This window comes from Zootermopsis nevadensis, unplaced genomic scaffold (assembly GCF_977971745.1).
Source record: "Zootermopsis nevadensis isolate Lab colony 2312 unplaced genomic scaffold, Znev_1.0 Znev_ptg000032l, whole genome shotgun sequence".
NCBI lineage: Eukaryota > Metazoa > Arthropoda > Insecta > Blattodea > Termopsidae > Zootermopsis > Zootermopsis nevadensis.
Genome location: NW_028259164.1, coordinates 901,822 through 928,168, shown reverse-complemented (window position 1 = coordinate 928,168; position 26,347 = coordinate 901,822). Strand labels below are relative to the sequence as shown.

Here is a 26,347-nt window from a genome sequence, read left to right as displayed (position 1 = left end):
AGCGCACAATGGCAATGACGTCGGCATCATTGAACTGTTTGTACTGCGTCGTGCAGATATATTTGGTCGGGATTGGTTGGAATGTTGAAATAGTGTGTGGCTGAGAATATTCGTAGTCATTAGTGTTTTCGGATCATTATTGTCAGATTTAATTATTGCGAAGCTGAAAAATCGCTGTAAACAGTGAACTAAACTCATGAACCTGTGTTTATGACAGTACTAAAGGTGTGGAAATGGCGCGACTGATCCGTTTATCGGTGATTCTTTTGTGTTTAATTGGAGTGATATGTGCAGAACCGAATGTCGGTACATTTAAAGATGAAGTGCAGTTCGTATTGGACTCGTTTAATGATCAACCAGGTTCTCAATACGTTTATGATTCAGCGAAGATAATAAATGCGTATAACAAAGTAAGTAACGTGATTACTGAAGTTGTCATATGCGCTTAGAAGAAAAGTTTATGGTTGTAAATAATTTAGGGCATTCTTATATGTAAGGACGTAGATTTATATGCCTATAATTCTAATAGAGAGTGAGAGACAGAAAAACGTCTTGCAAATGTTGCAGGAGGGTTGTCATAATCTCATATCTCATATCTCAGAACAAAGTGCAAGTTAATTCAGAATTTATGTTCTGTACTTTCAGTCATATTTTTTTGTTATTTTTACAGAATGATTCTCTCCCTTCATTGTTCTTCATGCAGTTAGACATTACTGTTAGCTGCAACAATTCAGTAGATTGTACTCCATCACATCTAATATGTGAGCTTGTGTTAAGAGAGGATTCATCAAAAAACACAAGGGATATATATGAAGATAGAACAAAATGTGCCAAGAAGGAATTTGAACCAATATTTCCAGTAAATGACCATGGATTTGGCGAAGAAAATGTTAGTGATGAAATTAGAAGTATCGCAGCTTTTGCAGTCCAGCACGTGGAAAATAATGGAGATGCCAAAAGGAGTGTTGTTGACATTATGTCAGTTAAAAGACAGGTAATTAAGTACAGTATTTTCAGAAGAATTTTTATCAAAATGATGTTAAAATATTACAGCTGTATGTTTAGTGTACTTGATGAAAAGCATGCTTCTGGACCAGTTATGGCCCATGGTCCAGAAGTGGCCAAGATGTTATTAATAAAATGTCCTTTTATTAATTTTTTTTCTTGTTGTTGTTGAAAGATAACATGAAATTGGAGAAATTGAAAATGTAAATCATATGTGTATGTAGAATCCTCTTCAGACTCACCATCATGAAAACCTCAAATCCTACAAAATGGAAGAAGACCATAACACAGATGGGAGGATGATATTACTTCATTCATAACCTCCCCCACTTCCTCTACAGGGTATTGCCATTTGTGACTTCGATTCAGTTTATTTTAAGAGCCACTTTACTTGAGGACCTATATGGAGTTTTTCATGTCTTTAAGACTCCTTTGATAGATTCTTTGATAGATTCTTTAATACAGTATATTGGTGTTTTTCCAGAGAACGGACCTCATTAATTTTACAACAGAGAATTAGTGTGTACAAAGTTACAGTTGTCAGTGGTACCAGTGATTTATTCACAGCTGAAAATTTGTCATGTCTTTATATGTTCACAGAGCGCCGGAAATTTTACAACTTTATACTTGACACTGAAAGTTGCAAGAACCGATGGAGGAGACACATTGTTGTTTGAAGTGTGTGAAGCTGAAGTGAACCAGACTGCCGAGATGGCTCTGGAATCGACCCTGGCATGTTTCCCTCTTACTGGGATGCTGCCTGATGTACCAATGAGTGCTGCCGATATAACCACCATGGCTGAAAGAGCTGCAGAAGAACTTGACAGTCTCTCATTTTCAGAATTTACATTGAAGCTAGTGGATGTATTGAGAGCTGAAACAACGGTTAGTTTTACCGGTATTCATTTATGGATTTTAACTGGTAAATTTTCCACTGTTATTGTTTAAGCTATTATTTGATTTCACCATTTGATAGGATGTTGTAAGTCGTCATACCGTGTGTTTTAGGAGTTGCGTAGAGTATGGATATGGCATGTACTTCAACTGAAATTAAATGTTACGGCATCTATTACCTCATTATTTTTGTTGGGAAATATACGTTACCAGATTAGCTGTGCTGTTCCTTTACAGAATGTGGCTGGCAACCAATTGCTCCAGTAATTATAATGCCACTTTTTTTCGACACGTACGTTTTCTATTGAGATTGTCGTTTACGATATGTTTTAGAATATAATGTTGGCTGTTCTGCAGAAGTGAGTGGAACACATCAACTACCAGAATATGTTTCTGATAATAGTTATTAGTTAGTTATTTAATAACATAAATGCCTTTAAGTAAGACCACAAGATCAGAACTAGAAGCCGGTAGGGATACTGGGCTTGAAATGAATGTGGGAAAAATTGAATTGTGAACATGTCTCTTTGCTAGAATATATAGAGGAAATTCAGGTCACAGGAATTGATAGGAAATCCTTTGAATTGGTAGCAGAGTTCAAGAACTTGATTTGTCCGCGTGTTACATTTTACTACATTTAGGTTACTCCAGGATCTGAAGCCGTTCTTACAACGCTTGACCTCCGCATAGCACCAACGCTGTGTCTGAAGAATGTCGATGTTGAAGGTGATACTGATGGACTTTATGAAAAGCGACAGTGTCCAGAGAATGTATCAAACAAACGTTTTATATGTTCCATCACGAGCTGGGATCGCCCTTGGATCGAAGACACGCTTTATTCGGAACCAACTTGTTATCAAGACGCACATAATGGAACTGATGAGGCCAGACATACAAATGAAGATATGAGAGAGGTAATTGTTTTGGTACTTGTGGGTTATCGGGACACATCGCTTTAAAAAAAGGTTAGCTTAGGTTAGCTTAGGTTAGGTTAGGTTAGGTTAGGTTAGGTTAGGTTAGGTTAGGTTAATGTGTGTTTATAAATGACATAGTTGAAAGTTTTTATATTTTATTTCAGTAAATGACAAATTATTATATTTTATTTGTCTCATATAGAAACCTGATATGCTTAGAAACTTTTGAATATATGGAGTATTAATATGTGAATGTTTCTTAAACCTTCATTGTTTTTTTTTATTTGAGCCATGTCAGACAAGTTCAACGTATGGATACATGTCTGATTGTTATGTCATTACAGATTGTACCTCTGAAACAGAGCGCACAGTATAGAGCTGGGTAAATTGCGTGTCAGTGTGACAGATTTGCTAACGAAAATCCTATGATTATTGTTTTTTTTTTCAAATATTTTAATGTTGATATTGTATTTTTGTATCATTTGTAGATATGTATTATATATGAGTTTTGATGTATGCTCCATCTGATGATGTGTATTTGTGATGAGTAATTTAATCACATTTTTTATTAATTTTTCTTCATTTGAGAGTGCAAGACCTGGTCCGGAGATGGGGATTAGCTCTATCTAATGGGCCCAACTGAGTAGGAACCTGAAGACGGAGATAGAGCCCCATCTCCGAAACGTCGTTTTACGTTTTTTACGTTTTATTACTAGACGATGGATAATATCCAAGTAAATTTTTATTCAATTGACTCTTCACCATCGTCAAGAAGTTTTAGATTTGATATTATTATTATTATTCAGTTTTGGTATAACCGATAAAGATGTTTCGTGTTCCAGCTTCAAGAAGATGTTTTGAACACAATGTTGAATGATCAGATAGAACCATTAAGTGAACAGACGTCATTGCCAGCGGTAGAACATTATTCCATTACAGCTGTCGACGAGCAAGACCCGGTAGTAGAAACTGTAGAAGAGTCGCGGAAGCCAATAGTGGAAGAACCTATTATAGCTACACATACGTACTGCACAGGATGTCTGACTGATCTTGACGTCAGCAACCCAGCATTGCAGGAATATGTGGATCAAGCTGTTGCGGTAATTGACGAGGGGTCGTACGGAAGGTACATGCACAAAGTAACGAGGATTGCCAAAGCACAAAAGCAGGTATGGTACTGTCACCTTTTACTGTTTAAAAATACATGCTTATAAGGAAAGAAAGAGAAAAATTTATAATCTGAATATATAAAAAGAAACAGCTGACCAGAGGGCTGCTAAGAAATACCACATTATTAACACCTGCGGTGAGGTCTTGTAGGCTGAGAGAGGAGTTGAGATGGTACTGCTAAGGCAACATAGGATCTGATTTTTACATTGTGAATAGAATTGATAATGAAATATCTGTGTTTGTATTCTTTGTAGTAATTGAATTTCTGCCCTGCTTACCTGTTGTTTTGCACCGTTGTCAGAACTCGTGTCCAAACGTTTATAGTATCGAGAGCGTTTTAGGTTGCCCCATGCCCTCTGTTTAGAGGGCATGGGGCAACCTAAATTTTGATACCAAATTTAAATTATTTCAGGTTGTTAATGGAGTTAAATATATACTTCAACTAGAAGTTGCAGAAACGTCATGTATGAAGGGTTCAACACTGGATAGAACTTCTTGCGAACCAAGTACGAGCGATATCAAAACATGCTTAGTCGAATTCTTGGAGAAACCTTGGTTGGATACTAGCCGTGAAATTATCGGCAATAATTGTACTTATTACGACAATGACCTTGAAAATGAGATTGAACCAAACTTTGTACCAAGTTATCAAGGCGGTCGTCAGGAAATGTTTGACTACCTCGATGCAATGGATGAACCAGAACCCGTGACTGCAAGAATACCTTTTTCCTATGGCAGAGATGGCTTATATTTACCTGAACATGAGCCAGATAATCGCCCCGTTGAAAGTGACGCTGAACAAATTTATGTTAATAATCCTGATGGCAAACAAAAGAAGTCTGATAAATCAAAACTTGATGAACCGAGGTCTGAATCTATTAGTGAGGAAGAAAATTCATCGAAATCCAAAATAGGAAGTGATGACTTCAAAGAAGCAGAACAGACAGAAAGTCAGAAAGTACAAGGTGATTCTGATGAAAGTGACCAGAGTTCTGACGAGAGTAATGAAAAGCAGGAAAAAATAATGGAAGATTTTGGAGCGTATTTTACGGGAGAGAATCGTAACAGAAGGGAGACCACTCCGCGGTCTACTCTCGGTGGTCTGAAGGATATTGACAAATCAGAACTAGAACTTGTCAACAAACTCGCACACATCGCTGTCCAAACATTAGACGAGATTGACGAAGACGATAAGAAGCGTGTGGTATTAGAGGTCCTGAGTGCACAGAAACAGGTACAAATTGTCACATTTTGTAAGAAAAGGAAATGCATTAATATTCTGTTAGTGTTACAGCAAGATTACGGACCCGTAACTCTCATATATCTTTAAGTTTCAATAGTTTTTGATTCTGAACATTCATATTATGTTTTCGTTATTCTTCACACTATGTAAAAAAAAATTTCTTCCTTTTTTTGATGATATATTGTTTCATGGTGGATTTTTGAGGTATGTTTGTAAGTTTACCTTTTTACAGATTGTAAATGGTGTACTGTACCACCTGCATCTTAGAGTGGGAACTACGTCTTGCAGTGAGAGTGGAGCCAATAAGCCAGACTGCATGGAACATCACTCATCACCTGTAAAAATATGTAAAGTGGAATTACACCGAACATTTACTGACAACTCGCATCTAGATGCCAAAGTAAGTATAACTTGATATGTGTGTATATATATATGTATGTATGCGTTAGCAAGAGTGAGAGGGGGGGGGGGTCATTTTGCTGAAAATTTCCCTAAATTCACTTTACTCGAGGACATCCTGTTTCTAATTAATGTTTATTTGTTAGGAAAATAAAAAAAACTGTATTGAGAAAATATTGAAATACGAGGTCTGTTCGGACCTTGATTTTTCCCACAGAAACAAATGAAGCATGGGAGGTGTCATTGCCAGCTGAAATGCGTTGACTACAAGAAGTGTCATAGCAATTATGTAACGAAACTTGTGTACTTTCATGACATTTAAAGGGTTTAAAATAGTAAATATTTAATTTATTTTTAGGGACCTTATGTTTTATAAGGTGCTAAGGTGGACCTTATTTATCTGGTATTTCCTTTAGGAATATTTTTTTGTTGCAGGTTGTGAAGTCTGAATGTACCACAGAAGAAAGTATTTTGCCCGAGAAGAAATTAAGACAAAAACGTGATGTTGTACCAGGAGGTCCCTTACCTGCCAATACGAGTGATACGTACATCACTGATCTGGCAGATTTTGCCGTTACTGAATTGGACAAGAGTACTAATTCATTGTACAGTCAGTGTCTTGTCAGGATTGTCAACGCATCAAAACAGGTACGTATTTGACATGATTTATGGTGCGCTTAATAATGTCTCATAAAATTATCTGATTCTTTTTTCTTACTAAAGCACAAAGCTTATTTTAGAGGGCGGTGTTTGATTTTAAATCAAATCAGAGGTCAGAAATGAGTTCGGAGAATTTACATCTGTGAATAACTGTTGGATGTCATAGAAACCGGTTTCTTCAAGATTGCACGGCTGTTTTCTGGATGTAATATTTTAAAGAGTGGTTCGTTCATTTTTTATAAATTTTATTTTTATTTTATAGGTGGTAGCTGGTTATAACGTGTTTCTAGTTTTGGAAGTTGGTCAAAGTACTAAGCGTAAAGGAGAGGCTGAAAACAGTACTTGTGAACTGAATCAAAATTTGGTAAGTTTTATTTTTATTTTCAATTGTGTGTTCAGAAGAATGTCTTAAATCTGTTTGTGCTGTGTTATTAATTAATTTTTACCCTTTAACTTATGAGAAATCCATGTGCTTGGCTTTTAAGTAAAAACTTAGGCTTTTAAAGTAACCCACTCACTCGGACTAATGAAACAGGTTTGCGTCTTTAAGTTTACAGGCCTTATAAATACTGTAAGGTGTGTGTCATTCATTTTTTATTATTTAATGGATAATTCAGTGTGGTTGGTTACTGTTTTCAGTATATGGATGGCTGTTTTGTATCTCATGTTTGAGCAGTAAAAACCATGAATATTATGTTTATTTAGGCTTCGAAGGTCTGTATTTTGTTTAGCTTTGATACTGTAATATATAAATGGTTGTGATCTAACTGCCACTTCAGTGAGCTTTATGCACTTTGACGTGGTTCGTCATTGACAGCTCTGTATCTCACGTGAGTCTTCATATAAGAGCTATCACCGTAAGAAATGATTTTAGGAATATTGTTACAGCGAAATGTTAAAAATATTACCAGAGAAAAAGAATATTAATGTGAAGCAAATCAGACATCTCCAGGAGAATCTTTGTGTTAAGAAAGTTTTCTCTGATTATTTTGTGTCCTCTAGGTTGATTATGTGAGAAGGTATTTCAACGAAGGTCATTGGTTCGTTTAGCACGCAGGGCAATAATAATATGAAAAGAATTTACTACTGCTATTGTGGATGTTAAGACTTGCAATATAGTATTTTCATAAATGTGAATGGCCTGTAGAATAAGTTTGTGCTTAATATATATATTTTTTTTTTTTTGCAATTGTTAACTCATAAAAATTGAGTTCAGCGAATTAAGAGAAGTTCTCTTAGAAGGGTGGCAGTACTCTTGTCTTTAAATACACATATTTTTTTTAATGCAGTGTTGTGTTTTGACAGGGGATTAAAACTTGCCATGTCACGATATGGGATCAACCTTGGCTTGAAAATTCTTATCAAGTTACATCATTAGTTTGTTCAGCCCCCGAGTCCAAGGCCAATAGCGTAAGTTAAATATCGTTGTGTATAAATATTTGGAGCTTGCTTCATTCACCGTGAAATAAAATATTGATGTCAAGATTTTGTGCAAGTTAAATTAAAGATTTAAATTTATAGTTCTTAGATCATTTGATATTTTTAAAACAATTTGTATTGTGCAGACTTACGTAAGATGTCTATACTTTGTGGGTCTTCTGTATCTCATATTCAGGACATCCTAAAAATTATCTGTCAAATTTCAGGTGGTTATTCATTGGCTTATTTTTGAGAAGAAAAGAAGATTGTATAAACATGGGTTGAAATCTGAATTGTTACATATTTATGATGGAAAGAGAGGAAATTCAAACATGTTAATTAAATTATTTTAATTGAAATTAATTACTTTTAAGGGAATGATGTTCTCCTCATGTTTAGTGTACATACTCGAAGACCTTGATGTTTGAAGTTGTATCCTACATTGTCTATGCACAGATGAGCTTATTTTAAAATAGCATATGTTGGTTTTCATATGTTTTCATGGTTGTTCTGTGTGAGAACAGCACCGTCCATTACATGCCGTAGGAGTTCATCTCGTGTATGTAATTTCTGCTAATATACCAAGTCCTTAATGTATCCCCACAAGTAGGAATTAAAGGGGGTCGCGTCTAGTGAAGGGGGTGGTCAGATAACTACAGTCGTTGAAATTTCAACCCGTGTTGATTGTTTATTTCTGAACTTTAATTTTGTGTCTGTTTCAGGAACTGCCAACAGATCGAGTGAGAAGGCAAACTGATATGATCTTAGGAGCTCCATCTCAAGCTAATGTTAATGATTCTTACATCCAGGAGATAGCAATACATGCGTTAGCAGAAGTTGACAGAAGATCTAATGCAATTTATAGACAGAAAATTGTTAGGATAGTAGAGGCACAGAAGCAGGTATGCTTAGTACTAATTTTTGTTTAGTAAGTAATGTGTTTATTACTTATTGCTCAAATTATCAGTGAAACGAAAAGAAATATTGTTGTTCTGTGATTGTAAGAAAGTTTGTTACCTCAAATCTCTTGGTGAAAGTGTATGTTATTTCTGTACAGACAAACTGGCCATCATGTGGGTAAGAAAACGCACGTTCATTGCCAGTTTTTGGGATTGTAGCTGAATTACGCTTACAATTGCAGTTCTTTTATTGTATTGAAACCAGATGTGTGTCATGATGCCATATTTTATGTTTACCATCAAAGAGTGATGGAATGGTTAGTGCTTCTGCTTCATTTTTGGAAAATCTTCTGCTGGAGACCAGCAATCTTGACTGAAGTATTTTGTGGTTTTCCTCACTCCCTCCAGGAAATTGCCAGGGTAGTACCTTAAAGTAGACCATGGCTATTTCTTTCCATCTTATTTATATCCATTATGTATTAATCATCCTATGAGTGGGTGCTGGATATCTGAGCTGTTGATAACAAAATTCTGTGTTTTACCAGGTTGTTGCTGGAACGCTGGTGCGGTTGACCTTAGAACTGGGATATACTTCTTGTCGTAAAGGAGAAGATGGTGATATCAGTAATTGTCAGCTTAAGGAAGATTCGGTAATATTCATTACATGCGTACTTTCAATTCGCGTAGCTTAATTTGACTGATTGTTTATCTGTTGTGTCTGATGGCAAGTATTTTGTGAAATATCGTATGAAGTAATTTACAGTTGCCCCATTTGTGTATTTTGGGAATTTTATTTAATTTTCTTTCTTAAACATTTGATACATTTGATATAGGATCAGACGAGTGTAATTAAAGATGTTTTGGTTAGAAAATCTGAATGAAAGGGACCACATGGAACTTATAAGCGTAGATAGAAGGAAGTTATTTGGGTGGGAGGATGTGGACTTTATTTATTTGGTTCAAGATGGGGACCAGTGATAATGCTAGAGTAATTTTGCTTCAATTTTCTGGTGCGAGTAATTAATTTCTCATGATCATTTCTAACTTAGTCCAGGTTTTGTATATAACATTGGCAATTATAGGAGGTTTTCATTTTGTTTTCAGAGTAATCAGATTTGTAATGTTGATGTATGGGATAGGTCATGGCTTAATCTACGAGAAGTCACCAATGTTTCATGCAGTTCTGCTTCCGAAAACACAGCTGCAGCTTCTGTGAGTAGGACTCGTATTATATGTATTGTAATTGCTCTTTGTATATTTATTTAACTGATATTTTATTTGAGAGTTTGGAGTATATAAGGCATACTCAGTAGCTGAATAAACTATATTATACATTTAACAGGAAGCCTAGATTTATTGTTAACTTGACATACTGGGAACGACCCGTTCTTCAAGTGCCTGAGCACTGCGGGTCCCAACTTTTCATTGGCTTGATCTATAGACATTCGGTATGACTCCTTGGACGAGGGATCGGCCCGTCGCAAGGCCTCTACCTGCACACAGGACAGCACTACACAGAAAAATGCGGACAAACATCCATGGCTTGAGTGGGATTCGAACCCATGGTCCCAGTGACCAAGCGGCACAAGGCACGCGCCTCAGACCGCGCGGCCACTGTGGACCCTGTTAACTTGACATATGTCTCCCTAATGTACAAAATGAAAATTCACCTTAGAATTGTGTTATTTGAGTCACTTCTGCAGTTAAATTTTTAGCAGCATTTTCATTCTTAATGACTCCTGTGTTCCTACATTTAGGAAATACTTGTTCATTAGTGTGGTCTGAATTTCTAATTGTTTTGGTATTAGAATTTGAAAATTGTTTGACGTAAGGATTGCAATATTAATGTAATAACCATTTGAATTGTGCAATGCATATGTGGTAATTATTGTAGAATGTTTTTGGACGAAAAATTGGTGCTTATAAAAATCCATTGACTAATGTTTCGTAGTCTCAAGAAAAGTTTTCAGACTTCTTCTGCATCTTTAGTTGACTTTTGTTCGCAGAAAGCTTAAAATTGTTTCCTTGTTGATTTCAAGGGCTAGCGTCTGATTTCTGTTTCAGGAATCGCCATCAGGCCGGGCAAGAAGGCATGCTGTTGTGCTCGTAGGAGCTCCATCTCAAGCTGATGTTAATGATTCTTACATCCAGGAGATAGCAAGACATGCGTTAGCAGAAGTTGACAGAAGATCTAATGCAATTTATAGACAGAAAATTGTTAGGATAGTGAATTCACAGAAACAGGTATGCTTAGTACTAATTTTTGTTTAGTAAGTAATGTGTTTATTACTTATTGCTCAAATTATCAGTGAAACGAAAAGAAATATTGTTGTTCTGTGATTGTAAGAAAGTTTGTTACCTCAAATCTCTTGGTGAAAGTGTATGTTATTTCTGTACAGACAAACTGGCCATCATGTGGGTAAGAAAACGCACGTTCATTGCCAGTTTTTGGGATTGTAGCTGAATTACGCTTACAATTGCAGTTCTTTTATTGTATTGAAACCAGATGTGTGTCATGATGCCATATTTTATGTTTACCATCAAAGAGTGATGGAATGGTTAGTGCTTCTGCTTCATTTTTGGAAAATCTTCTGCTGGAGACCAGCAATCTTGACTGAAGTATTTTGTGGTTTTCCTCACTCCCTCCAGGAAATTGCCAGGGTAGTACCTTAAAGTAGACCATGGCTATTTCTTTCCATCTTATTTATATCCATTATGTATTAATCATCCTATGAGTGGGTGCTGGATATCTGAGCTGTTGATAACAAAATTCTGTGTTTTACCAGGTTGTTGCTGGAACGCTGGTGCGGTTGACCTTAGAACTGGGATATACTTCTTGTCGTAAAGGAGAAGATGGTGATATCAGTAATTGTCAGCTTAAGGAAGATTCGGTAATATTCATTACATGCGTACTTTCAATTCGCGTAGCTTAATTTGACTGATTGTTTATCCGTTGTGTCTGATGGCAAGTATTTTGTGAAATATTGTATGAAGTAATTTACAGTTGCCCCATTTGTGTATTTTGGGAATTTCATTTAATTTGCTTTCTTAAACATTTGATATAGAATCAGACGAGTGTAATTAAAGATGTTTTGGTTAGAAAATCTGAATGAAAGGGACCACATGGAACTTATAAGCGTAGATAGAAGGAAGTTATTTGGGTGGGAGGATGTGGACTTTATTTATTTGGTTCAAGATGGGGACCAGTGATAATGCTAGAGTAATTTTGCTTCAATTTTCTGGTGCGAGTAATTAATTTCTCATGATCATTTCTAACTTAGTCCAGGTTTTGTATATAACATTGGCAATTATAGGAGGTTTTCATTTTGTTTTCAGAGTAATCAGATTTGTAATGTTGAAGTATGGGATAGGCCATGGCTTAATCTACGAGAAGTCACCAATGTTTCATGCAGTTCTCCTTCCGAAAACACAGCTGCGGCTTCTGTGAGTAGGACTCGTATTATATGTATTGTAATTGCTCTTTGTATATTTATTTAACTGATATTTTATTTGAGAGTTTGGAGTATATAAGGCATACTCAGTAGCTGAATAAACTATATTATACATTTAACAGGAAGCCTAGATTTATTGTTAACTTGACATACTGGGAACGACCCGTTCTTCAAGTGCCTGAGCACTGCGGGTCCCAATTTTCCGTAGTCTCAAGAAAAGTTTTCAGACTTCTTCTGCATCTTTAGTTGACTTTTGTTCGCAGAAAACTTAAAATTGTTTCCTTGTTGATTTCAAGGGCTAGCGTCTGCTTTCTGTTTCAGGAATCGCCATCAGGCCGAGCAAGAAGGCACGCTGATGTTCTCGTAGGAGCTCCAGCTCAAGCTGATCTCGATGATCCTTACATCCATGATATGGCAAAAACTGCGTTAGAAGAAGTTGACAGAAGATCTAATGCACTTTATAGACAGAAAATTGTTAGGATAGTAGAGGCACAAAAGCAGGTAAATTAAACATTTTTCCCAGTTTAGTTATTTCACCAAATTACTCATTTTTGTTGTTAGTTAAATTGTGTGTATGTGGTTGATTTGACTTCTGAAATAATGCTAGGTGAAGTGCATATTTTTATAAACTTCTTAATTCATTTAATCTCATTTCCTCATTAACTTTGTCTCTTATGAGTTCAGGCATTTTCCGTGCTCTTACTGCGGATTGAGATACTGCGTTTCCTGAAATGACTGCGTGGAAGTGTATGTATTCACGCACGTAATATGTTTAGTGTATAATTTATTTTTTTTCAGATGGTTGCTGGAGTGTTGACTCATTTAACTTTGGAACTGGGGTACAGCGCTTGTCGTAAAGGTCATGATGCAGATATAGATGGCTGCCAGCTAAAGAATGATTCGGTAATAACTGACGGTGTTAATGGCGTTATTGTTATGTATCATAGATTGACTGAATGCCTACTTATTGTTAACTTTATTCTTCTTCTATGGCTCTCCGGTCCATATTCGTTCCATGGCCTCCTCAATTCTCCTCTTCCATTCTTTCCTCTGTTAGGTCCGTCTGTCCGAGGCTTTGATCGAGGTTTCGAAACATCTTCCTTTTTATGGTGCAAGGTTGTTAGCCTTGCGACCAACCCCCAACCTGGAGGACCAGGGTACCTGTCTTAGTCTGACCTCTCCCCCTCGATCAATCTGGCTAGTGAGGCCCTACCAGTAGCTCTTGGGGTCACTGAGGTACTCAAGCCCCACCACCACGACAAGGTGCAGGTACCATTAAGTGGGGCAGGAAAAGCCTGGGATGTATGATTACTTGTATGGAGTTATTTTCTATACAGCGACTGATAAAATGGACTTACCGTAGTTGTGAACTAGCTTGTTTATGTAACTTATTAAGGCTATATTGCTTGTATCTCTCTCTCTTTAGAATAATCAGATTTGTCATATTGAAGTGTGGGATCGGCCATGGCTTAATCAGCGTGAAGTCAATCATGTTTCATGCAGTTCTGCTGCAGATAATAGAGTAAAGAGGGTAAGTACTGATATCTCCGTTTACAGAAGTAAGAAGTAGTCACCTTCTGAATAACATGGTTAAATTCTCAATATTCAACTGTTCTCTTCTTTTACAGAGATCATGGATAGGTGGTGGTAGCCATGACATTCACATTGGATTGTTTGACGAATTTGTAAATAAACACAACAAACATTATCAAAGCGAGGCAGAATATAAACGTCGTTTTCATATTTTTAAAGCGAACATGAAAAAAGTTGAACGTCTACGGAGGACTGAACAGGGCACCGCTGCGTATGGGGCAACACAGTTTGCAGATCTTACACGTTAGTATGAACATGTGCTTATGGCATTAGAATTGTATGTTTTGACACCATGTAAACATTTGAAATTAACTTTATTTCATTTTATTTTCTTCTAAAGATTGATGGCCGAATATGTTCCCATATTCATATTGGTTTTTTTTACAACTGATTAACATTGTTTCTACTGAGTAAATGTATGCTTGTGGCTAATTATGGGAAATTCTGTGACAAGTGTCATTTTTCTTCTTACATTTTGTTGTATTTATGTTGGAAATTATAATTAAAAATGAACATACATGTTTATCTGATAAAGTTGCTGAAAATGCCAACGTAAGAGCATTTTAAATGTTTTGGAAGCCAGTTGAGGCCTGTGAAGTAGAATTCAAATAATATGTAAAAAAAACCTGGGATGTACACAGTTCAATAACATTAACATCATTCATATTTGATTAAAACTCTATTCTCATGTGACATTCTATTTTCTCTTTGTCCCTGTGTGTAGACTGTTGTTATATTATGGACGGAATGACAGTGTGCTGTGCATTATTTGAACATGTGTCCCAGCTCTTTTTTTCCATAATTTCTTACCATAGATGTAGAACTTCGTATGTTTGTTTATTCTCTTACATCATCTTAAAATATCTGTAAATTACATCACAATTGATTTTTGTTTTCCAGCAAAGGAATTCAAGAAATACCATCTTGGTCTTAATCGCAAATTGAAAGTTTCCAACGACATCCCACTGCAAGAAGCTAAAATTCCTGATGTCACTTTGCCAAAGGAGTTTGACTGGCGAAATTTCAGCGTTGTTACAGAAGTCAAAAATCAGGTGATTTTCTCTCTCCCTCTCATATTAATGGTACCGTTGATCACTGAGTGGAAGTAGTTTGTCATGCAAGTAAGACCTGTCTCATCGTCGTCTGGAGATACTCCCTTAGTATCGGGATTACCAAGTAATTTCCGAAACCGTGTCTATGCACATCACAGGATTGTCTTCATGATCTCTTGGCAAAGGAGCAGGAAATTGTCAGCTCATAGTTATCAAGATGAATGACTGGGAGAAAGGGGCAGTAACTAATTAAATTCATGGAGCAGAGTCCTTTTTGGGAAACAAATAGCATGTTCAGCTATTCAAGAAATTCCTCATATTTTATGGGACCTGAAGTTTCATCACTGTTCTCATAAGAGACCACCTCTGTTCCCTGTCCTGAGCTAGATGAATCCAATCCACACCCCCAGAACCTTATGTCCTCAAGATTCATTTAAAAATTGTCCTCCCGGTTATGCCTTGGTCTTCCAAGTGGCCTTTCTTCCTTCAGGCTTTCCAACCAAAATTTTGTACACATTTCTTATCTCCCTGTTTTGTTAATTTTTGCTCAGGGTTCGTGTGGCTCATGTTGGGCATTCTCGGTGACTGGAAACATTGAGGGTCAGTGGGCACTTAAGAAGGGAAAGTTGTTCTCGCTTTCAGAACAAGGTAAGTCAAACTATTCATGTCTCTTCTGCATTTATTCAAATTAAATGTGAGGTACGAAGAATTAATAGAATGTTATTTATTTCGTGTCGTGTCTAATGGTTGTTAGTTACCTGTTAAAGATTATACCATTACAGTGAATTAAGATCTAAAATTTTAATTTTTGCAGAGTTAGTGGATTGTGACAACTTGGATGATGGTTGCAATGGAGGTCTTCCAGAGAATGCTTATAAAGCCATTGAATCGTTGGGGGGCTTAGAAACTGAAAAAGATTACCCTTATGAAGGCGAAGATGAAAAATGCCATTTTAAGAAAAGTGATGTGAAAGTTACAGTTCAAGGAGCTTTAAATATTACTAAGAATGAAACAAAGATGGCTCAGTGGTTGTATAAAAATGGACCCATCTCAATTGGTATCAATGCAAATGCTATGCAGGTAATATTTAATTTTGTTTTTTTATTATTTATTTAATTAATTATGATTTATCTGTGCGGTGCTGTTAATTAGGTGTCCTAGAATACAGTTACTTCAAGCTGCTGAGAGAGTTCCACTCTTAAAAACTAATAAAATTTACTTTTGATAAAATGTAATTGGTGTATTTTCTATGTGCAAGTTATGTGTAACAACAAATTTATTTTAAATTCTATCTGAAACCATATCTTGTTATAGTTCTATATGGGTGGTGTATCACATCCATGGAAATTCCTGTGTGACAGGGAAAATTTGGATCATGGTGTTCTGATCGTTGGTTTTGGCGTACACAGTAAGTAGACTTATTACTTTATTTAAGTTGGATGCCTTATTGAAACTAATATGGTGACATTTTACAAGCTAATCTGCTATTAGTATGATAGGTATTGAAACCTACATAGTGTAATCCTTCAGAACCCTGCGTTGAGTGATATAGGTTTAAAATTATATGTAAGGTGACATATAAAAGTGTTTTTAGCTGTACGGAGGATAAACTACGGTATTTGGACATGCGTGGTTCTGTTTTTGCAGCATCTTCGATACGGCATAGAATTCTTCCCTACTGGATTATTAAGAATAGCTGGGGCACATTTTGGGGGGAACAGGTAAGATTTTCTAATTATGAATTACTACTCTTATGTTTCTTTTGTTTGTATTCTTCTTTCAGCATATCCAATGTTTCAAAAAGTACTTCCATTTTGGATTATTAAGAACAGCTGGGGTGCAAACTGGGGTGAACAGGTATGCTATCATATTTTATTTTGTTTAATTTTTGTTTCCATCAGTGTGGAGATTTTGTTATTGGAGTGGGAAGCTGATCGTTGCTATCAATATAGCTTTATGACCTTTGCTTCGTATAACGGTGTAGAGTCATTCCATCCCAAATCAGCAGATGCTTGTCGGCTGAGTTTTTAATGGTTTATTTTATTCTAAACATTCTTTGTAATATTTGGTAATAGAATTTCCATGTTTCTCCAGTTTTGTGACTTGATATATAATGCAGTGCCGTAGAAACAAAATTGTTAGATATATTAAATTGGGTTATATTGTTTTTGAAATCTTTGTCATAGGGCTATTATCGAGTGTATCGTGGTGATGGAACCTGCGGAGTGAATCAGATGGCGACATCAGCCATTGTCGTTTAAGGTAATGTACCCGCTAAGAAACAAATACGTTGTCCCTTTTGATTACTTCCACAAAAGGATGTGTAAATGGTGGGACATACATGATATTATTTAACATTTTCATGGAATGTTTTGCCCAAACCAGAATCTCTATTTTATGCAACTGTATTTTTTAATCTTATGGGAGGACCATAATTCATTGTTTTTTTGAAGGGATGGATTTCCATGTTAGAATTTGGTATAAAATGTATGTTTTAATACATTACGTGGTTTTATACAAAATTTCAAAATGAAGGAAGTGATTTACTTCTCTAATGTTGTTAAGTTTGGTTTCTCTGATAATAAATTGCTTGTTATTACAAGTATATGTAGAAATTGTACTTATGAAGTATTTGTAGCAACATGGACTTCCATCACCAGTTTTATATACTTTGCTGTTGTTTTTTTACATCTTATATCAGACATTAACATGACACAGATTCATAGCAGTTTTAAAGTAAGATTACTTTCAAAAGCTGCATATGAGTCATATTTTTGTAACATTAATGTAGATTAAGTTGTACCAAGTTTACAAAAGCGAATTTTCGCAAAATCTTACGAAGGCGGGAATCTTCTCAACAGATACTGTTAGATGCATGAAAAGATTCTGTGAATGCAATTGACATGTGGGCATTACGTACGGCAGAACTGCGGATTTTTGTGCGCAGCAGAATTTTAATAATTATTTGAGATTTTTATGCTGTGCTTCCATAAAAATCTCATCAATTTAAATAAGAATTATATTTTAATAGCTTTTAATTACCTTACATAACTGTTTGCATTTTGTGTGACTAAAGGATATAAATAATTTAATATTTTAGGGCCTTTTGTTTTCTGTGGTAAGTGGCTGTAACACAAAGAGTGAGTCATTACATATCATTTTATGAACAAAATACCAAGAGGAGAATATTGACCTAAATTTAAATAAATTTATACAATGAAACTTGGGGTTTAAATTTTTTGTATTTACCCATGAGTGGACTGTTATGTAATCTACTAATGACTGAAACTTGTTAAAGTATATAGCTCACTCTTTGTGAAGGAAACCGCTCAGATGTAAAGTCAGATTTTTTTTTTACAAAATGTCTTCCTGTGAATTGGTTCCATCAATAATATCTTCTAACTTACTAAGATTTATATGTCTCAAAATAAAATTCATTCTCTTTCATGTTACGGAGCGTGTAGGAAAATGTATGTAAATTATCAGTACATTATGTTGAGTGGTGCTTTATATTTTTGATTCCCAGTAAAAAGTTCTCAAGTCAGTTGTAACTTGAATTACACTAAGTACGATTTGTGGCTTTTATGATGGCGAGTCCAAAGATGGTTGTCTTCTGGGTTGCTGCGCTGTGTAGTCTAGTAGAAGTTTACCAGCGTTTCAGAGGTCCTTGCTGCGTCCATCGCCCTGATGATAGAGGCAGCAAGGACCTCTGAAACAATGGTAAACTTCTACCAGACTACACAGAGCAGCAACCCAGAAGACAGCCATCTTTGAATTACAGTCTTTGTACTGAGCACTGAAGATATATGTAGAAGACCAAATATTAGTCGATATACTTTTCTGCAAATGCTTATGAAGTTTTGCTGGCTGCTATATAGTATATTATTATCTAACAGGAAAGCTCTTTGCAGATAATATGGTGCATGCTGCATCTGATATGTAGAATCATCTCGAAGATTCGTGGATTATGTTCATCTGAATGTCATGTTGGACTTCATTTGATTGTTATGTACCACACTCTAACATTTCTGTTGGGTTAGATAAGCAATAAGTAGCGCAGTGAAGGGTCACATTGTCTGCATTTAGCTTTTCTACTGAAAGTAGTATAACTCACTATTAGCTTATTGCTTACTCACATAATGGAGTTGTGTATGATCTGAAGCTTTCATGGTGACAAAGTATAATACATTCTTCTCGGGCTACGAGCCCTGTAAAGTGACTTAACGAAGAAAAAACCAACGTTGGCCTTTTCTTCATTAAGCCACCTTACACGGCTGGTAGCCCGAGAAGAATTTATTAAAGGAAGTACGTTGTACCTATCAGACAGTTTTATATCCTTATTATACACTTGGAAAATTTTTGTGACTTTTCCTTTAAGAACAGATTTGTAGTGATAAAAAATGTTTTAATAATTGATGTGTCTAATATATGGGTATTACACATTAATTTAAGTGATTTTTATGTGTAAAGTGTTAAAATATACAATAGAAAGTGGGATCTAACATAATATTCAAATTGATTGCTTATTATCTCCTATGTGAATGACACATTCCAGTTATTATCCTTGTGTTAACAGATACAGGTCATAGCAAACTCTGCCCCTCCGATTATGCTGTTTTGACATCCCTGTAAAATCCTTTGTGGAATGTAGTTCAGTAGACTGTAATTTATCCACAGTAACAGAGGGGAAAATGGCCTCAGGTAATAGAAAACAGTGGATAATCCACTATTATATGCTGATGATGGAGGCAGCAGGTACCTCTGAAATATTGATTAAGTGTTGAGTCACAATGATTCATCACTGTTAGCAAACTGAGAAGTAAATATAAGATTTATTTGTTTCAAATTTTTAACAAAGTTAACATAACAACATCAAAGCTTTACATCAAAATTATACGAGTATGTATGCATGTATCCATATCACATGCCAAGCTCCATTGATTCTTTGGTTACTTCTGTTAAACTCTAAGCCGAAGAACATTTTTTGCATGGCCACCTATGTTGAGCATTACATGAAAAGGTATTTAGAAATTCTGAAAGCCAAATTCCACACTTCACAGATCCAATATTATATAATCTTTATCTTCTTCAGTTGTTCCTGATGGATGACCAGTGCAAGACACACTTTTGCTAATCATTTTACCTTCCTCAATTAGCTGCCCATAATTTGTGACCTGATTAATGGTAGTGAAACAGCTGATATATGGCACATATTACAATGTTCGAAACAATCACAACTTGGATTTTAACATAGACCTCAGCTCCTTTCGTAAGATCTTTCCACTATTTGTCTTTGGAATAGAATCGACGAACAAAACTCCACCACGTAGTCTCTTCTGCGGGGATACTTGCCCTGTAACATTTCCAAGAGTGAATGTATTTATAGCCTGGTATAAAATAAATAACATAACAGAACTAACAGTACCAATCTCATAAAATATATTACATACCAGAATACACATAATATCCTCATGCATTTAGAAGTATTAAATGCATCCTGTTTAATAGTTTCCCCACTTTGGCCACCAAATCACCATACCTCAGAGTCTACCTCATGGCTTTCCTAGTGTCATTTTGTTATCACCACTTTGTAGGAAATTGAAAAGTTTGATCTTGAGGTTATGCAGATTAGCACAACCTGTCCGTAAAATTTCATCCCAGTCTGTCCAGTGGCATTTGAGTAGAATCAACTGGACTGACGACCAGTTCATAATGCATTCTCCTTATGCACTTCATGCAAAGAATGCATAGTGATGACGACGATGATGATACTTGGTTATTTCAGGTTCTCATTGCAGTGAAGACGTTCATGTAGGCTAGACGGTATGTTCCTCAGAAATGTTGATTTCTACATATGTACAAGTCTACACAGCGTTACAACCCAGAAAACCAACATGGACCAGATATTTTGTTATCTGACTTTTCTAACCTGCCATATATTTAATAATTTCGTCTTCAGTCACTCTTGCTCCAGGTTGCTTCACTACAAAAGCTAATGGTAATTCACCAGCAGCTTCATCAGGAACACCGATGACTCCAGCGTCCTTAACAGCGGGATGGTTTATCAAAACGGCTTCTAGTTCAGCTGGCGGAACCTAAATAAATACAACATACATCAAAGATTTCTTTAAGTTGTGGAAATGTTTACATCGGCATATTTTAGATGAAAAAATAATACTGCCATTTACCTGGTATCCTTTGTATTTAATGAGTTCTTTCACCCTGTCGACAATATAAAAGAAACCATCGTCATCATAGTAACCCACATCTCCAGTGTGAAGGAAACCATCGGCATCAAAGATCGCTGATGTCTCTTGAGCATTACCACAATACCCTTTCATGATCTGAGGGCCTTTGAAACATAATTCTCCCTTTTTATTGGGTCCAAGGTTTCTTCCAGTTTCCAAATCCACAACCTGCTCAACATAAGTGAAATCACATCAAGTTTAACCGTTTTCACATACTAAGATACAAATCTTTTCCAGAACAGAAGGTGGTTATACATGTGACATATAATTTCGTTGACATGGAAACTGGTGATCCATCACCATCAGATTCCCTTACCAGTTTAAACAGATATTCAAAATTACTTATTCAAAAAATGTCGGATTTGCTACACACTCCACATTATAACGTATCAGCAGTAATACATTAAAATAAACATGTTAATTGTAACATACAAAACCTCAAGACCTGGGATCACTATATTCGCCCCTGCATACTGACTCCCATGTTGCGAGGTTATAAATGAGGTCAAGTTATTGGTGGCCAGTACCACGGTGTTAAACATAGGCCATGGGTGCTCCCTTTTATGTCCCTTCCTAGTCATGAGTCATTAATTTTCTTCTGTTAACTCATCCGACACTCGGAAGCTCTGTAGCTGTTGGGAATGACTGAAAGTAATGTTGCACACTGAAAAATCATTGTCACAGCGTTAATGTGTGTTATGGGAAGTTGTCTATACTGTCTTGTCTCACCTGTTATCAAAGGGTTGTTTACCTTGCATTTTACTCCTGCTACCAGTATTCCGGAAGATCCACTCTTGTTTCCATTTGGTGGTGGCAAAGTAACGACAAGTGTAGTTTCTGTCATGCCGTAGGCCTGTTTAATTGACTGCACTCTTAGTCTCTTTTTCAGAAGTGTCTCAGATTCTTTGCTCAAAGGAGCAGCACCACTGAAAACGTGCTGCACACTTGATAAGTCATATTCATCTACAATTTTTGCTTTTGCCAGGAATACAACAAGTGAAGGCACCAACATCAGAGTCGTTATCTAAGAAAGAAATCGATAAAAAGTCTTATCAGTTGCTGTAAAAAAGAAAACTTGTTTCTTCCAACAAATATTGTAAAAAAAACTAGGGCAAACCCAGCAAAACCTGTGCTGAAGTACCCCGATGATTTAACGTAATGTAAGTGTAAGCTGAAAGAATGTAGGATTTTAGGTTTTCACAGCAGTGAGTCTGAAGATGGCTGTCTTCTGTCATCAGAGTGATGACGGAGGCAACAAGGACCTCTGAAACGTCAGTAAACTTCTACCAGACTACATGGCGCAACAACCCAGAAGACGACCATCTTCACACTGAAAGAAATATCCTAACTTGGTACCATTATTGTGAATCAAGATTAAAACTCGAAGACCAAGGTTTACTTTCAAGAAAAGCCAGGGTAGCTACTGGATTCTTACCTTGTGATTTTGAATGCTTCTCAGAAATAGCTCCTCTTCAAATTTATTCATAACTACAACCTTTGACCCATGAGTAGTTGAAATTAATTGACAGATAAATGCGTATGAATGAAACATAGGCAGTAATGCCAGAAGTACATCTCCAGGCTTCGTAATAGTGAACCTGGGATCGCTGTGAATGTAACAACATTTGTGTATATAGATTTTGGATATTTAGAAAAACGCAATCAACACGTGGATAATTTTAATCACAAACCTTACTTCCTTTGATTTAACTCTAAAACAGCTTCAATATCTGGATATTACTGGATACCTGTATACACTTCAGACTTATTTAACTTGAATGTATAATTTTATGAAGTATGATTAATCATGAGAAGTTTCAACTATCCTTACTTTGCAGTTTGCAGAATACTAAGTATATTCCGCTGTGTAAGCATCACACCCTTTGGCAACCCAGTTGTTCCACTGGAGCATTGAATTGCAGCTGTAATATTTAAATCATTAACATCCGGTAGTTGGAAACTGCGTGATTTGTCTCGCACAAAACTAATAAATGGAGTGTGTTTATGTGATAATGGAAATCCAAAAGTTACAATTTCTTTCAGGAATCCAACTTGATGTGAAATTTCATCCACACTCTTCAGTGCTCCATCAGAGCAAAATATAATGCGTGGTTTAGATATATTGACAGCATGAAGAAGTTCACCTGCAAATAGTAGAGTGACAGTACATGATTTTCATGATTACAGGCATTTATTGCATGAAACATGGAAGAATATCATGGTCTATATAAAGAAAAAAGGATGGTCAGAAGGGAAACATATTTTTAGCTAAAGTCAAGGAATATAAATTATGAAAGTAAATCTAAATGCCAAAGAAAATGCTTTAGTTACCATAGAATAAAGGTGCAGACTTAAGAAAAATGTGAGAGTATGAATAAAAGAATTAACTGAAACATTAAGGATGACAGATGATGGAAATACGGCAAATCAGATAGTGAGGGGTGGGGGGAGAAAAAAACAGCAGAATTTAAAAAAAAAAATCAAATGTTTATAATCCTGTACAGTATCATAGATTAATAGGCTAGTTCACTGATGTTTAACTGACACTATTAATGTGCAGATGTTTTTAGTACTCCTGTGTTTCTTCTGAAGCTAGGCAGTGCATTTAAATCAGAACAAGTTTTGCTTTACAGATTTTGAATGTTAAACAGCTTAATAAGTTTAAATTAGTCAACGGCCAGAAAACTTGAGAATTTTAGTTCAAAACAGGAAAAGGACAGATTAAATATACTCTTGTTGGTACTTACGAGTAGTATAGTATGGGTTCAGTGGTGCGCATGTTGCACCGATGTAATAGGAAGCCAGGACTGGTAAAATAAAGTCAAGATTGTTCTCACTGCAGATACCCACTACATCCCCAATTGTCACGCCCCGTATGTGAAGACACTCTGCTACACTGAGACTTCTTGTTAAAATATCAGAAAATGTTCTGGTTTCTCCTGTTAGTGCATCCACCTATAAGTTCATTACTAGAAATAAAAGTCTTTCTTTGCGGAATAAGAAAAAATTAATAGTTGTTACTGTGCAAATGTCACAGACAGTTATGGAAAAGATGAGGGCCTGCCATTTATTATTATTTGTGAACTGTTTCTGATTATAATATGCTCTGTGCACAAAGTAAATGGACAGAAGGACACGTGCCTGCCCAAATGTTATAATTGTTGAACTGGTAACAGACTTCTTAAATTTGGTAGTGAAGGATTACCGTAAATATTGTTACACAAATTGAATTTTGATTCATAGTGGTTAAATATAATTCTTATTTTATACAAAGTTAAAATCAGATATTAACTAATTTCCTAAGGAGCAGCTCAACATGCCCATCTTATACTTATTAGTAGTAACTGGACCTCAGCGTCAAAGTGACCATAAATTTCTGTTCCACTGACATTTCACAGAAATTTCATAAAGATGCATTTTAGTACAGACTTTGGAACATATACAGCAGTTGTTTTAATTAAATAGATATGGGGCCTCTGTTAAATCATTCTTACCTCAAGTTAATGTTACATTTTTGGAACACTGCATGTAAAATCTTTATAATTATACTTATGAAAATCTATTAGCATTACATTATTAAAGAAAAATAAATACTGATTTTTAACTAGCAGCAATATGAAGAGAGTTGTAGCTCATTTAAAATGACATGAAACTTGACTGAGTGATGTACTTTCATCTAATTCACACATTCCATGCATCATGATATTACAAAAGTAGTGTACACCTACCATAGCTATGTTATTTCCATGGTTTACCAAGCTCTGGTATAGACTCTTTCCAAGAGAAGTGTCTATTGTTGTTACTTCTGGGCCACTTATTATGTGTTGGGATGCCATGACATATATAGGATTGACTGAAACAGCTGCACATTACCCATACAAAACAATATTAAACCATTTCTTATATAAGAATGTCAGTCCACAACAGCTTATACTGAGATCTTTTAAACCATAGATTTTCCACTGAATCAAGGGAGCCATGATATATGTTTGACACCATGATTTCAAGCTTTCCACATATGGTTAAAATTTTCTCTCAGTATGGGTGTCATAATATTTGTGGCCATGAATATAATTTTTACAAACTAACATTTGAGCTCTTTTTTTGGTAAGGAAGTTGCTAAATGCTTTTGTATTTCTTCTAAAAACAATGGGATGAAACCACACACATTTTCTAGCAATTATAGCCATGGCGCCACATAGTGATTATTTTTAAAAAATAAAGTGGTTGCCAAGCAACGAAATCGCCATGGACATAAGCAACATAAAAAACTTTATAATAGCCTAGCAACAATACCAGGGCCAGAGAAACGCAGAAAATCGGTAAACACGAATGGATTTTACGGGCCTGTATAATCACATGTCCAGAAAAGTCAATGAAGTGATTTAATTACATAGTAACAGCTACTGAAATAGCACGATTAAATTCCCAAAGCAAGAATCGATACAGTTTAAAATATAATATTCCTCATTTCTCACACCCCAAGGACTGCTACCGCTGCCAATTAGGCGTTGTCACTAAAACGCATTTTATAAAATGGAACATGCTTCGAAGACAAGGTCCAATTTGATCACGATCGCACTGAAATTCGTCCTGAAACTCGTTTCTGATTCATTAGTAATACGAGTGTGGTACAAAACTCACAGACCTGTGCCACATCCGTTGCACGTAGTAAATAATATTTCGTTTAATATAGAACTTACGACACCAGTTTTCCCTTTCTTACGTTCCTGAAGAATATGTGAATTCACGGACGAGCACTTCGGTGGAAGTAAACACTCCAACTAGACAAGTTTATGGTACGCCAGTATATCATTACTACTGACCTTGAGATAAGTTGAGCTTGAAACGGTAATATAACCATATGGCTATTATTTTGGAGCTGAAGGCAGAAGGAAGGTTATCTGAAGAATAAACATGAACACCGCTACGACATAAAAATCACTTTAGAAACGAACGTGACCACTTGACAATTTTCGTACTGCCATTATGTGGTCCAACCATAATTCATAGGAATAACTTAACATATGTCAGAGCCAAAAATATCCCAATGCTGTCTTTATATTGGACCTAATCAATTATATGGAGATAAATGATTTGTACTTTGTACTGTATCATATTTGAGATTCTCATAGCAGCAAAAATGTCAATACAATCATCTCAGAAGTTCATGACATGTATGATGATCTATAAAATGGGTTAAAAGTATTGTTTATCTATTAATTTAAGAGGATGATGGTGGTGGTGGTGGTGTACACTGCATTTAAACAGAGCAAAATTGCCCCTGTGCTATACCATAAAAGCTTATTGGGGAATGGAGGTAAACCACTACAAATTCTTAATGTGAACATTAGATGGGAGACTTCGACTACAGTTCCTAGTCAGTCACTGTTCTGTCA

At 35.9% G+C, this 26,347-nt stretch overlaps 2 protein-coding genes across 6 annotated transcripts; one reads left to right on the top strand and one right to left on the bottom strand.

Annotated features, from left to right (window-relative positions):
- Positions 1 to 40: 40 nt before the first annotated feature.
- LOC110831681 (uncharacterized) lies at positions 41 to 19,209 on the top strand. 2 transcript variants are annotated; one of them, XM_087359570.1, is made up of 26 exons: positions 41 to 410; positions 671 to 994; positions 1,606 to 1,890; positions 2,541 to 2,813; positions 3,656 to 3,982; positions 4,396 to 5,217; positions 5,459 to 5,626; positions 6,061 to 6,273; positions 6,548 to 6,649; positions 7,591 to 7,695; positions 8,427 to 8,606; positions 9,149 to 9,253; positions 9,708 to 9,815; positions 10,668 to 10,847; positions 11,390 to 11,494; positions 11,940 to 12,047; positions 12,377 to 12,556; positions 12,854 to 12,958; positions 13,482 to 13,586; positions 13,684 to 13,891; positions 14,549 to 14,700; positions 15,252 to 15,348; positions 15,515 to 15,780; positions 16,015 to 16,108; positions 16,348 to 16,421; positions 16,887 to 19,209. In XM_087359570.1, the coding sequence occupies exons 1-26, from the start codon at positions 234 to 236 to the stop codon at positions 16,959 to 16,961; spliced, it is 4,938 nt and encodes a 1,645-aa protein (XP_087215696.1). In that variant the 5' UTR covers positions 41 to 233; the 3' UTR covers positions 16,962 to 19,209. The 2 variants fall into 2 exon arrangements, with proteins under 2 accessions (XP_087215696.1, XP_087215695.1); XM_087359569.1 differs by lacking the exon at positions 16,348 to 16,421 and adding an exon at positions 16,484 to 16,557 and having other exon boundaries at positions 42 to 410.
- A 304-nt stretch (positions 19,210 to 19,513) lies between these two features.
- On the bottom strand, positions 19,514 to 26,078 carry LOC110831683 (luciferin 4-monooxygenase). 4 transcript variants are annotated; one of them, XM_022067950.2, is made up of 9 exons: positions 25,775 to 26,078; positions 24,677 to 24,810; positions 23,696 to 23,903; positions 22,780 to 23,092; positions 22,384 to 22,555; positions 21,700 to 21,972; positions 20,889 to 21,116; positions 20,630 to 20,795; positions 19,514 to 20,053 (listed from the first exon to the last, which is right to left on the bottom strand). In XM_022067950.2, exons 2-9 carry the CDS (start codon positions 24,782 to 24,784, stop codon positions 19,932 to 19,934), a joined length of 1,590 nt encoding a protein of 529 aa, XP_021923642.1. In that variant the 5' UTR covers positions 24,785 to 24,810; positions 25,775 to 26,078; the 3' UTR covers positions 19,514 to 19,931. The 4 variants fall into 4 exon arrangements, with proteins under 4 accessions (XP_021923642.1, XP_021923641.1, XP_087215699.1 ...); XM_022067949.2 differs by having other exon boundaries at positions 25,652 to 25,785; XM_087359573.1 differs by lacking the exon at positions 25,775 to 26,078 and adding an exon at positions 25,593 to 25,611.
- Between the last annotated feature and the right edge of the window lie 269 nt (positions 26,079 to 26,347).